This window comes from Mastomys coucha, unplaced genomic scaffold, assembly GCF_008632895.1.
Source record: "Mastomys coucha isolate ucsf_1 unplaced genomic scaffold, UCSF_Mcou_1 pScaffold9, whole genome shotgun sequence".
Taxonomy (NCBI): Eukaryota; Metazoa; Chordata; class Mammalia; order Rodentia; family Muridae; genus Mastomys; species Mastomys coucha.
In genome coordinates, this window is record NW_022196915.1 from 85,282,561 (window position 1) to 85,296,698 (window position 14,138).

General features: G+C 42.9%; 1 protein-coding gene across 14 annotated transcripts in view; it reads right to left on the reverse strand.

The window, feature by feature from the left end:
• The window catches only part of Klf12 (Kruppel like factor 12), a 411,614-nt gene that overhangs the window by 72,203 nt on the left and 325,273 nt on the right, over positions 1-14,138 (reverse strand). For all 14 annotated transcript variants that reach the window (XM_031362759.1, XM_031362763.1, XM_031362770.1 and 11 more), the window contains one exon: positions 10,328-10,390. In XM_031362759.1, the coding sequence (XP_031218619.1) occupies positions 10,328-10,390 (63 nt within the window). The remainder of the gene's footprint in view (positions 1-10,327; positions 10,391-14,138) is intronic.

Consider the following 14,138-nt stretch of genomic DNA (forward strand, 5'->3'; position numbering starts at 1 on the left):
ACGATGTCAGTGAGGAGCTTAAAGAGGTACATCCAGCTGGGGATGGCAAGGGCATGCGGAAGGCGGAGGAGCCAAGAAATGTGTAGATCCGGGATCAAATCCATGCGGGTTCTAGTATGCTCCTGCATGCTATTTGCATCTTCCTCCAAAACGCTAGGGTTATAGGCAGTTATCAGCCTATGCAACTTCTTTGTAGGTTTTCACATGACTCAGGTGAGGCACAGGGTCCTCTCCTCTTGCTCCTGTTCCCAGGACTCCAACCTCACAGCTTGCCCCTGCCTCCTGCCATGTTTTAGGAAAAAGTCAAGTTGCATAAGCCACACAATTTGATGAGAAGTGGGGCACCCCTAGTGGACATTCTAGGGTAATATTTGAAAAAGATAGCCCAGAGTGTGGAGAAGACATTGCCCACTAGCTTGCAAATGGCTCACAATGCACTATGGAGGATGAAGACTTTCCAGGAGTTAGAAGTAACTGCAGGAGCATAAAGAAACAAGGCTGCAGAGAGCAAATATGGAAAAAAACAAAAACAAAACCCAGAGCCACTACAATCTTATGGGGCATTTGGGCCCAATTTTAATGGAGGTTAGAAGGGCAAATGAGTCCAGTCCTGTTTAGAGGTGGAGACGACGTCCCTAGATTGCATTTTGGTTTTAGGACTGTATGACATCAACCTTTTACAGCATACTCAGCAATACCCACTCTTACCTCTAGATGGCAGCAACTCTCTTCCATTCTTAGCACGGCTGCCTGCGGCCTTTGTTTCTGTTCTCCAAGGTAATTCCATACTTCCTTGTCTTTCACAAATAAACACTATGCAGTTTGGGGAAGATTACTGTAAATTACTTCCACTGAAGGACATCAGTCCATTCTTAAGTTAAGCTACAGGGCTTTGCAAACTACACAAAATAATTCAGGTCCAAAGTGAAAAATAAGAGGAGTGTGTCTGCTTGTCTCTTGCATTCCCACGTAAAGAAAGTAGTATTTTTCTTTACAGATGTTTAAGGAAGTGATTAGAGGAATGGGCAAAACCTATGGAACTGAAGAGATTTCTATTTTGCAAGGATATTAATATCACCCTATGGGTGATTAAAGTCATTGCTTTTGTACAGGCTGCTGGTTTATAAATGTTCTCCATATTTTGTAGCTCAGGAGAGCAGGTCCAGTGTTCACGCAAGGATGAGGACACAGAGTGCTGCTCTGCCGGGCGAACTGAAGCAAACACTGCATTGCGCCCTACAAGTTCCTTTTCTGTTTAGCTGTGGCACATACTCGTTCTAGAACACACCTGTCCTGATTGTATTGAACCTCGCCTGCTCTTAAACATGCTTATAGGCCCAGGATTCTAAATCGCTTGAATTAAGAAAGGGCGGAGAGAACTGAAGTAAATGGTAGCCTCATCAGAGTCTGTGATAAATACTAGGCATGCCAATGAACCACCAGGACGGTAGGAAAGAGATTGCTTTTATATGAAGCCAAAATGGGACGGTAGCTGGAGATCTAGGTTTATGAAGCGTTTCCTTTCAAGATGCTCCAGTGAGGAGTATGATCTCCTAAGCACCTTGCTAAGACGGCAGTAGTTTGGGCCTCGCATTCTTTGATTGATGTGAGAGAAAATACTGAGACACAGGAGGTCAAAGGCAAATGCACATAGGAACCCGGGCTTCTGGCCACGTGCTTTATGCATCTCCCAGGAGGCTCTGCTGTCCTCTGCCCATTTTTAGTATCAACACAACGTGTGTTTTCCGTTTAGAGGGGGTATTTTTTGATTATGTGATTCAACGTCCGATGCTAGAGAGAGGGACTGCAGCGATTAGGATGAACCAGTGCACTCCGTGGGAAAGGCTCTGTGAGAGTTCTGCCTGAGCATCCCTATGTTGGCTACTGAATAGCAGGGTAACACTTGAGAAAGTCACTTTCTTTAGCTACTGATATAGAATATCTCCGTATCGTCGGAAAGATGAGAAACAACAGCCTTCCAGGGAAATCATTCAATCAAATTTCCAAGTCCTAACCCTGACAGCTTCTTTCCTCTTTGAACAGAAGGGAAAACTGACGGTGGCCAGTGTTAGGATGAGTCTTCTCTGTGGCTTGCTACTAAAACCTCCTGTCCTTCAGGAAACAACTCTTTTTCTTCTCTCTCCCTCTCCTGAAATAGCGTTTGTCCTATCAACACTCAGGCCCGTCCTTCCTTGGCCAAGGGCTAGATACAACCCGGTCTGACATCTGTCATAATGATCTGGCATCCACTATGCTGAGTTTGAGGGGCAGTGTGAAGGAGTTGGGCTGGGGTCCTCCAGGTCAGAGCTGCCCTACTAAGTCCATCCGCTGGACCCGGCCTGCTACTCCGAGTCAGGGGATCTTTTTCTGCTTTCCTTCACTCTATCCTCTTCTAGGGTCCCCACATTCTTTGGTTTATGGCAGTCAGTTCACTTAGTTGCCTTTACTTCTAACTGGAGACTCCCATCTGATAAAGGACGCTAAGATGAATGGGAACTTAGAGATAATGGCTTCCTCAGAATGCACAGTGGATTCCAGAGTGGATAGAGGAGTCCACAGAATGGATAATGGATTCCAGCAGAATGGGCAGTGGACTCCAGTAGAATGGGCAGTGGATTCCACAGAATGGATAAAGGAGTTCACAGAATGGATAATGGATTCCAGCAGAATGGGCAGTGGACTCCAGCAGAATGGGCAGCTAATTAGCTGTGAATTTATATAGCTGGGATATAATGTATAGTTGATGTAATATTTTGATAAATACATCATCTATTGCCCTTTTAAGATATTAAAAGATAAATATTATTAGGATACCTGCTATGCCAGGACATGCAAAAGTTAGGTGGATGTAAATAATGAAGAAACTTTATGAAGAAAAACCAGTGGCCAGATAAAACCATCATAATAATATGAAAGTACTTTATATTGGAACGATTGATTACTTGGCTGTCTCGTGTCCACAGAGAATCCTCTGTGTATGTGAGAAGGGAGGGGGTAGATGCAGATCACGATAAACTCGTCCTTGGAACATCCCTACTGGTAGGCCTTTTGGAGTTATTACTGCAACCACCATTCCCAGTGTCGTTATAGATACAGTACGAGTTTTGACTGACTGCCCATTTTAGTCATTTTTCTCTCAAATACTTATATGGAACATAGTGGTCTCCCCCCCCCTCTCTCATTTAAAATGGCCAAATTTTCTGTTGAATATTATGATACAAGAATAAATTTCTCAGTTCTCTGTCATGGTGCACACCTGTAATCCCAGGACTTGATTGCGAGGAAGATATAGATTTCAATGTAACCTTAGCTAGCCTGGGCTACACAAGGCCCCTCCTCACACCCCTAACCAAGAGTAGTCAGTGGTACTATTATATGGAACACATACATATTTTCATATCAGAACATACTATTTTCTGCAAGGCATATATTAACAACTCCATTTGTTCAGGTTTCATTATACAATATTATTTATTTTAAACTTTACTATCTGAGCAAGTTTCAAAGGGAAAGGAGGCTGACGGGATAACCACGTGACGGCTAACCATGTGATGGATGACCACGTGATGGAATTTCAAATTCGGTAAGCAGCAGCACTTGTGGGTAGCTTTTCCAGCGTAAGTGGAGAGCATGAGGAGTTTACTCATGGCGGTATAAAAGGTACCCACAAATAACAATTATATAAAGAGTCAACAGACACTAGAAGTACGAAAATCACTTTAGAGCATAGCTGAACGTCCATGTTAGTGTGAGAATGGCGTGTTATCTGATAGTCTGATACCTGCGCGTCCTCTCCTCTACCTATGCTGGCTGCTGCAGTGAAGAGATGACATGAACAAACAAGGCTTGCTGCCCTACGTGTCCGTACAGCAGGTCTGCAGTGTAATGTTTATATATGGCTCTGGGCTAAAGGCTAGTGAAAGCAAAACATTCACATACTTGTAACAGAAAAAACAAAATCTCAGAATTGGGGACTTCCGTGGCTCAGCATGATCTTATAGCCCCAATTCTCATATAATTAAGAAAATAACTGTGGAAAATAACCTAGCTTAATTTCTTTCCCACATAATCTTTATTGTGGCGAAAGAGCTATTAGAGACATTCAGCCGACATCAGCAGGGACAGGACCAACTTGCTACTTTCAGCAGGAAGGCCTCTCGCTGAAATTCTGGGTAATAAGAGAATTTAAGAAAATTAGACCAAAGGTTTTTTTTTTTTTTAAATAAAATCAATTTTGAAGATGAAACACAGAATTTAAGTACATGTAACTATCACCCAGCTAAAATGAGGTAGCTGAAGTTACCAAAGAATTAACTAAGCCAGAAGTGGTGTATCTGCCTATAACTCCAGCACTAGCAGAGCTGATGTGGAAGGATTGGGGAGTGGAGGGCAGAGAGTTTGAAGTTAGCTTGCTCTGAAAATAATTAAATAAACGTAAATGAATAAACAAACATATATAGGAGGAGGTGTTGAAACATTTATTTTAAATAGCCGTGAATTCGGAGAGATTTGAGACGGACTTTCCCCCAGAGGCATACTTTTTAATTGTAATGAGGGTGAAAGTGCAAACAGGTTTGCTAGTGACATCACCTGTGGCCCATTTATAGGAGAAAGCTTTCTTCCAAACCAAATTTAAAGGCTTATTGAGACTTAGTTACCAAGTCACGTGGGCTGGAAAAAAAAATCACAAGTGGCCAGGTATTTATGCAACTGGAATTGTCACATAATGAGCTCTACACCTGGTATCTGGTGCTTTTGTTCTCTAAGTCAAGAAAAAATTAACAGGACCCAATCGCTATTCCCATAAATATGGAGTATGTGGGAATGCCCAAGACATTAGGTCAAAACGTTGGCCGGACTTGTAACTTACCTGCTGTGAGCAGCAATGGCTTCGTCTTCCCATTTTCCGGTTAGCTTGACACTACTCTCTTGGGAATTTCCTAGGCAAAGCCTTCTGTGTAGTTTGTAGTGAACAGATGTTACATAATGTTGAGGGTTTTCCCCAGTTTCCAAAGTGGTAGACAACTGCCACATGGTGGAAAGACTATCAGACAGGTGAGTAGGAAGTTGGACTTACGCCCAGGTTTGAGACATTCCTTCTCCATATTGGGGGTCTCTCATTTCTATTTGTGTAATGTGATGGGGTTGTTATGAATTGGTGAGGCTTACAGCTCAGAAACTGGCAATTTGCAAATTCTCTGTCTCTCCTTAAATGGATGACTCTACATCAAATTTCTGAGCAGTTTCTCATAGCAACAGCCTCCGTGTCTTCCTTTATTATCGGAAAAGGTGTAGACAAGAAAGACTCATCTTATTTTTATGGCGTGAAAGGACTGGAGTTTCATCCCTCTCGGAGATTCCATGAAGCCAGTGGTAACACGTGCAGTTGTGCGGGTATAAATATTTAAGGTTAATGTAGCACATCTCCTACAGTAAAACAAGTGTGAATAGGAACTTCCTGCCATCTACAAAAACCTGTGACACACACAGTCAAGTGTTAAATGTGATTCAATCCAGATTGCATAATTTGGCTGGAGATGATTCAAACTAGGACATTTCCATGTCTCTACAATCCTGGGCATACTGGTAAGAGAGAAATCATAATTGAAAAAGTGATAGCAATATCCAATAGAGAGAATTACTTCTGCTTTCCTGAGGACAATTTCTATTAACGAGAAGAAATGCTTCTTTCTCTGTGTCAGCATAAAAATAACCATAAACTCTTGATTATGTGGCTCCAAGTACCAAGCATGCAATGACTTGCAATGACTCTTGGCGCATGCTCTATAAGACTGTTCAACCACTACCACTACCAAACCTTTAGGAACAGGGAAGAGTAGAGGGGAAAAAGGAAGAGCTTGTGAAAAGCTAAGAATGTACATACAAAGAGATACCCACATCGTTAAGCGCTCATACATCTTACCAATATCTGCAGCCATAACCTACCTTTGGTGTCTGTTTGACAAAATCCCCACAGATTCCCTCCCAGTACTGTTCTACAATACACATACACCCAAGTACATAGATCCCCAATTTGTATTGTAGCTTTGAGGACCTAATGGTGGATATCAGACTAGGAAATGGCCACTCCTGTGGATTTGGTAGGAGAACAGCTTCTATCGAACATGTTTACAATGAGTGAAAAATCTAACTTCACATAAGTGTTTTAACAGGGAGCTATCCCCCACTTGCCTGAAAGATGGCAAACATGTTTTCCTTGCGTTGCCATGTCCAAGTAAGAAGAGAAGATGTCCTAAAAGAAGATTCATCTAGTGAAAGGTAGCCAAACAAGATGACCTAATATAGCAGTTTTGCATAGGAATCCACATGACACAAGGCAAATGAAAAGCAGCAGCTATAGGCTGGAGAGATGGCTAAGTATGTTAGGAGCATTTACTGCTCTCCGAAGGACCAGAATTTGGATAACCATGTTGGGTGGTTCACAATAGCCTGTAACTCCAGCTCCAAGGATCAAATGAAGTCTTTTGTTCTCTGTGGGCACCTGCACAATACACCCCCCCATCCCCCCGTCCCCGGAAGTAAATCTTAAAAAGGTAAAGATATGAAAGAAACCTCTCTTCCCAGCAGAAAAGGATCATTTTTACCAGGAAAGGCAAGCTTATCAATCTAGAGATGACACTGGGGTCCTTACCTAAGCAGCTGTCCCCTCTCATTAGAGTCCCCTACATATCTACCATGACATAACCTGCTAATCCAAGAAGCTCAAGGTCTACTCGCTTTGTCTCATCATCTCTCAGAACAGAACCAAATAAAACAAAACCCTCTGGTAAGGAGCTATGAATGCTACCGAAGTCTAGGTTCCAACTGTCGCTCCCTCTGTGCCACTCGTTGGGTTTATTCCCCCATTAATGAGCAGCGAATGCATTCATAACTCTGCCACCGCTTTTCTTATGACAGCCTCTCTGTTAGTCAAATCAACATAGTCACAGCCTATGAACCAAAGGAGGAGTGCAAGGAAAATATCTTCCCCTCTCCCTTCTAATAGTTAATGGACACCTGCTTATGGTGAAAGACAGAGGAGAAGTCCCATGCATGACTCAGAGAAAGACATTCACATGCCTGAAGCCCAAAGGGTCAACAATCCCCAGATCAGCAACTACTCCAGAGGGTAAGGAAGTGAGGGGATGGCAGTATCTGGACTGGCCCACTTTCTTCCGTTGGCCCTTTTATAATGAATCATTAAATGACCCAGCCTTCTTTCCTGCAGTCATGCTACTCTTTGTAGGGAGGTCTTCCTCCCATTCCTTAATTCCTGGAAGTTAACACATAGCTCAAACCTGGCTGCATCTTAAATCTGTCACTAGACCCCATAAGGTCTGGTACCCTGGTTCCATCCTTGAACATCAACACAATGTTAATATTTTCCTTCCTTCCTTCCTTCCTTCCTTCCTTCCTTCCTTCCTTCCTTCTTTCCTTCCTTCCTTCCTCCCTCCCTCCCTCCCCCCCTCTCTTTCTCTCTTTTTTTTGGCAAATGTTCTTTGCTTGGAAAATACATCTATGCCCACATATTATATCCAAGCCCACATATTATATCCATGCCTGCATATGTCTTCACCTCCAGAGTGCTGCTACCAGGAAAGTGACCACTGGATGCTTCCCTGTGTCAGCATTACGCAGAGCAAAATGCTACTTAAAAAATTTTAAACTTGCTTTAACTCAATAATAAACAATGGCTTAGGAACTGCCAGGCATGGTCATTGCCTTCTAGAACCTACTGAGTGGAGCTACATCTAACTCCACAGTGGAAGTTCAAGCTTTTTCATTATTTATGGATTTTTTAATTGCCCAGTTGATGAACAGCTTTAACTGACTGAAGCATTGGCTAACCCAAATGCACAATACACTGTTCTAAGTTCTCATGCATACTCCTCGGAGTTCGAATGACAGCAAAGCCAATCTAGTGATAAAGTTGACATCTAATTCTACAAATTATCCCCAACTTCTACTTTAAGGCAAACAAATGTCTCTGGCCTGTACTCACTACTGCTAGATAAGTAGTTAAACTTTCTGAAATTTTCACAGCCAATATTTCACAACCAAGTATGAACCATTTATCACTTCGCTAGGAGTAGATGCTGCATGATTCATGGGCTTCGTCTTCGCCAGGTGATTTATCTATACACCAGAGTCACAGTATTTACCTAAGGAAGATTCAAGGTAGTATAGATCATAGACATTTTAGCTAGCGCCTGACCAAACAAGTTTATTTATTAAATCTATCTGTGCTCCTGTTAGAATCAATTCAGAAATATCTCCATCTTCTTCCATGGCTGACTTCATCACTAAAGGACAGGACATAATAGCTCATCTCTCTGATTTTCCTACTAACAATATATTAGTAGTTTTCTTTTTCGGGCTGGATTTTCTTTCTCTTTTCTAGCACTGAGAGTCAAATCCAGTACTTTTAAGTGTGCCAGGAAAGAACTCGAGCACTATGCTGGAGTCTCCGTTTTCAGAATGGGCTTCTGAGTCTCTTTCTTCCTACATATTTTCCCCTCCGTACTTCCACTCTCCGACTGGTCTTAAGTGGATATGATAACTGATCCCTCTGAATACTGCACTACAAACGCATGTCCACAGAGTATCATCTTTATTCCGTGAGAGAATCTAAGCTTATCCCACATGTATGTGAGCATGCATACAGTAACAGCATGAGTGCCCCAGGGTGTCAGGACTGAAGAGCATTCACAGGGTCTGTCACACAAACACACACGTCCCTCCCCTACAAGCATCTAAAGATAGAAACCATGCCTTATTTATCTTTCTAATCCAGTGCTTGTAACAGTGCCTAGGAGATAAATAAATGTTGTTACGTAACCATGAGCTGAACTTTCTCAGAGCTGGTGATAAAATCCCTTTTGGTTATTTTCACAGATCACTTGTTTAGAGGTAAAACCGTTTAAATTTACCAGGGTTCTTGCTCCTATTTTGTAGGAACAAATTATCTTTACCTCTTGTGTAGAAAGCAAAAGGGAGAGAAAAAAAACTTACTATCTCCTCAGTGTTTCCCATTGAGCTCGTCAGAGCACGGGGGCAGCTCACGCTGCTCACCTGAGTATCTCAGGCTCTCTTCATGGAGTAAAGTTTCTTTGGTATGATGTGCCTTCAACCCTGATGGAATGCAGAGTCTATACACTCCGAACTGCACCTGGCCTCTCTCTTGCCTTCTCTCTGGATCTCCTAGCTTTGTTAAGTCTCTCATCTTTCCAGGTCTGACAGGGGACAGCTTGCTTTAATGACGGAGAGTGACCATCAGGGATGCCCAGCATTTGGGCAGACAAACAAAAAGCTTCATTTCCTACCTCTCTGAAACAGCAAAGTATAATATTTCACAAGAGCACCAGGCTGTTGTGAGGGCGAATGAGATTTAATGGGTAGTGGAGGCAAACCGATCAGGTAATATTTAAAGTGCCATTTTTATTTCTAAAAAAAAAAATCCTGGTTTAGGAATATAATTAATATGGAAGGGGAATCTTTGGCACTCGTCTTCCCACATTAAACAAAAATCGTAGTTTCTAATCAAAATCCTGTTCTAAGCATAATCAAAAAAGGAAGAGAGAGATCTATGATTTCCCCCCGGTTTTTGAAATAACATTGTACATGGCTCAATTCTTTCATTTTTCTTCCTTTTATCTTCTTTTCCATGATACATTATAAATTGAAAGGCTAATTTTGTGCAGTAATATAAAGTAACAGATTTTTGAGCTAATATTAATCTATTTCCTTGGTCTCACATAAAACATTTTTGGAGTCCTTTTGTTGGCTCCTCAAAGGATCATTTATCAAATGTCCTGTGGTTGAAACAACTTCATGCCATTTCTGGGAAGTTAGCCTTTTATTCAAGAAGTTGCCAATTAAAGATCTTTGCACTGCCCTTCCCACACCTCCACAAAAAAAAAAAAAAAGTCAATAGATATTCAAGGTCAAGACCAAAGGGACAAAGGTCATATGAAGAGTAATTACCAAAATTAACAAACAGGTTAGTTAACTAAACATCTTCACAAGAAGCTAAAGGTGACATTCAAATCCTGGGTTAACTAAGGCCCCTTTTAAAAAGGAGCCATGATTTTCAAAAGTGAAATGGCTGATCCTGGGAAGTTAGATGACATCTGTTAGGGAAAAAATGTTTCCCGGAGTGACGATGGTGAATGAAGTGTTTTAACTGCAGAGGAGCTCCATCAACCTTTGTTGGTTGGTTTATTCCAGGCAACTCTGGGATTCCTAAGACACAGCCTCAATACACAAAACAAAACCCCCACAGCAATGAAAGAGTTACAAATCTTTATAAATTAACTTGCACACTCACCAAGCAAACTTCTGGTTATTCATTCGGTTTCCCCGGACCCTGGATACCGGGGATGGATGGACCCTGTCAACAGAAAAGAGAGTCAGTCAGTGATTGAAAAAAACATATTTCTCTCTGCAGACTGGAAAGCACACACTGCTTTATCAACGAACTTTCTTATGTTTGCTTCCTTTGTTAGCCCTGTGAACTTGACCTCGTCTCTTAATAAACAGGTGCAATTAATTAAATTCCCGTGTCTGCTTTGTTCCTTATCTCTCCCGAGGTAACAAGGTGCCACACATTAACTGCCGAACCAAGAATTTCATTGAACAGATGTACTCTTTAGCAGAAGAAACTGTTAAACTGAAAATGTAATTCTTGTCTGGGGGTAAGAGTGCATATAATATACGGAGGACATGTTACCTGCCCTCAGTGAGCCCTCTTACATCCGTTCCCATGGAAACTGCACAATGAGACAGTGAAGTGGCCATTCTTTAGGTCAACTTCTACCTGTAAAAAGTTACAAAAACAGCAGCACTTCACCCACACGTCCAGGAACAGGGTATGTGTGGACAGGATGGGATGCAAGGGTGGACAGTTACTTCCAGGAGACAGGCTTTCTGGAATTTATGTTTCTGTATTTGAGTTCAGGAAGGCAAAGTGAAGTCAAGTGCTAGCTGGGTAATAGAAGTATAGCTCCCCAGTCTTCTGGGGTTGGAGTCCTGCAGGGCTTGAGTTCAAAGCATCCAGCACCTGCTGGGATTCTCCAATTAGAAGCCAGTGGCCCTACCCTTCTCTTCTTAGTTACCAGCTGGCAAAACGCTATGGCCGACTTCAGCTGCCTTCCTGCTCTGGACTGCCCGCCTGCCTAGGATGCTTGCCTAGGGTTCCTGAGATCTAGCCATTCTTTCAGCTTGAGTCCTCTTCACAAGTCTTCACACCCACACATGACTTTTATTTACAGGGAGGGAGGAAAATAGGAGGGGAGGAAGTCAAGGAAGGATGAAGGAAAGAAACAAAATTATCTTAATTGGCCTTAAGACTCCATTAAAACCAAAGCGGTGTGTGTGTGTGTGTGTGTGTGTGTGTGTGTGTGGTTCTGAACCCCAGCCCCTCATGGCTGCTCAGGGAAAATCACATCAAAACAGACTCGCCAGGCCAGCCTTTTCTGTGGGGCCAACCAGCATCTTTTCCAAACCTGGAGCTGGATTGCACTTCCTATTTGTTTCCTCCAGCATCCCTTATTAACACGCTTTTTCTCCTAGGTTTCTTGATGGTGGCTGCAGCTGAGCCGCTCAGCACAGATTTTCTGCTCTGCATGGGGGAAGGGGGTGATAATTATGCAGAAAGATGGAGGGAGGCCAGACAGCCCCTCTGCTGAAGCGCCTTATTCAAGCACGGCCCATTTCCTGCTGTTCCGCAGCGAGGAGGTTCACCTGTTGGTCTTGGCAGCGGCCCAAACTGGGGCCCTGGCGGAAATGACAGAGTCAGCTAGAAATGAGAGCCAGTTTATGTTCCAGCACCTCAAGATACATACTTATCGTCCTCAGATATGGATATGCATCCGAGGGAGACGGAAGAGTTACATAGAAGGTAGCGAAACTCATTCTGTTCTGCCTTCTTGAAATAGAATCCTCACGACGAACTTCCTCTAGTATCTCGCTGAGGTCCCAAGGGTTAAGCACATTTTCAGAGGTCATTTGCTCCAAGGATTCAGCTCTCCACTACGCACTAAGTCCTTTAAAACCTCAACCCGTTTACTGCAATCCCGAAGCCTAAAAGTACACAGAAACCGTGTCTTTTTAGTGGTCAACTCAAGCAGCTGAGGTTGAGTATCTGGTATCATGGCTGCGCACTTCACATCTCATGGGAACACGAAGAAGGGAGACTTGGCTTCACTACTCCATAAGTACAAAGCATTTTAGACATTGGTATCTTTGAGAGAAAAAAAAAATTCAGTGACCCTAGACCAAATTCTAGAAAGACACAATTCCCATCGTGGTTTGGGAGAAAAAAAGCAAAACCAGAAAACTGATTCTGATTATCTGTATGACCAAATAGTTCTAACATTTTGTAAACCCAAAGGAGGAATAGAGAAGCACCTTCTCCCCTCTGAGGCTGTCTACTTCATCCAAAAACGCAGACCGCAACTGTTACACGGCAGCTACCATCTAAAATTTTATTTCTTCGATAGGACATGCTGAGTTTGGGTGAGCTCCATTTTAAAGGCAGCCGCTCTGCTGTCTGCCTTTTCGCACATACAGCAGCCGGGCAGGTAGCAGAGTCAAAAATCCAGTAGCACAAACTACCGTCTAATCTGCATGTCATGCATTATTCATGAGCCCCTGATTTCTGCACCTGCATCTAGGCAGGAAGCTTGCTGGGCACGTTCATTATTCTTCTTGGAGCCTCACACAGGCTCCATTACTCCTGAGCCACTTTGTTCTGTAACTAAGGGTTTCAGGCCTTCGTACTAACTGCTGGATATGAAAGGAAAAAGGACACTCCAGGCAGAAGCCAAGGATGATCTTGGTGTTGTGTAACACAGCGGATCTGACAATGTACTCTTCAGATAGTGATTGCTATGTGGGATATCACCGCTCAGGCAGGGTGATTTACATCACACGGGGAGGCAGCCGCACCACCAGGGCCCGGTACACCAGTTGTTCTATTTATACATACTGACTCATCTGGGGCCCCAGGCATGTGTGTGACTTCACTCGATTCTGAGCTTTTATTCTTTTTAAACTTTCTTGCTATGTTTGAATCTCTTTGATATCTTAATGTAAAAATAATTCTTCCTTCTTTGGGCGCAAGTACTGAACCTGCTTCACAGATCCTGTGTCATAATGACTGTTAAAGCTAAGAGACTCTGATGGCTCCGCTTTTCAGTGTCTCCAGGAGGCGAAGCGAATGGCTGGCGATTTAGGAGGTGGCATGTGGAGTCTCAGTCCTAGACACAAGATAGGAACCACTGATGAGTTTCTGGGGTGGGGACACTATCTTACCCATGTGCTCTGTGGCCATTTATGATATCAAGTGGAACTGAGACAAAGCAATGTGGGGTGCAAATTGTATAGCCAGCTTTCCTGGGATTAACCCAAAGTGTTGCCAGTTAGCAACAGTGCTTTGTAAGGCAAGTCTCAGTGCCTATCCAGATCTCAGTATCCTCGTCACCTTAGTGTCACATGTCCCTAAGATACTGGTGTAAGCAAACTTACTGGGCTGCCAGTGGCATCAACGTTTATCGCATACAATCACGTTCAGTCAATAACATGACATCTGATGGTGATGCTCAATGTGCAGCGCATAATATCTGATTGTGATTGTTACTGACCACGCTACTGTTTTAGGTATTAATTATACTGTTAAAGTTACTTTAGAATATATGACTGCTACTTGTGCTTAAAACAAACAAACAAAAAATTAAACTGTTATCGTCCAGACTGGGATTGAATCCAGGATCTTACACATGCTATTCAAGTACTCAACCACTAAGCTATAACCCAGCTCTACTACAGCACATCCCCAAGCAACTGAAGTCTCCTTCACTGAGTCCCCTGGCCACAGACATCCACATCCCTGCTTTCCAATCTGGTGTTCATTTTCAACCTTCACATCCCATACTATCATAATTTGTCAGTTCCCTCAGCAGCTCTCTTGCTTCAATGGTATGGACCACCTTCTAAGCTTTTCCGTTTCTCTTTCACTCAGTCTTTCAGTCCCAAGTGTGTTTAGGGGTCACTTTCCTATGTCTTCTCTCCGCTGTTGATGCTTATTCCGATGTTTGCTGGAAACACTTCGAACACGGCTACCCTCACCATCTTAACAA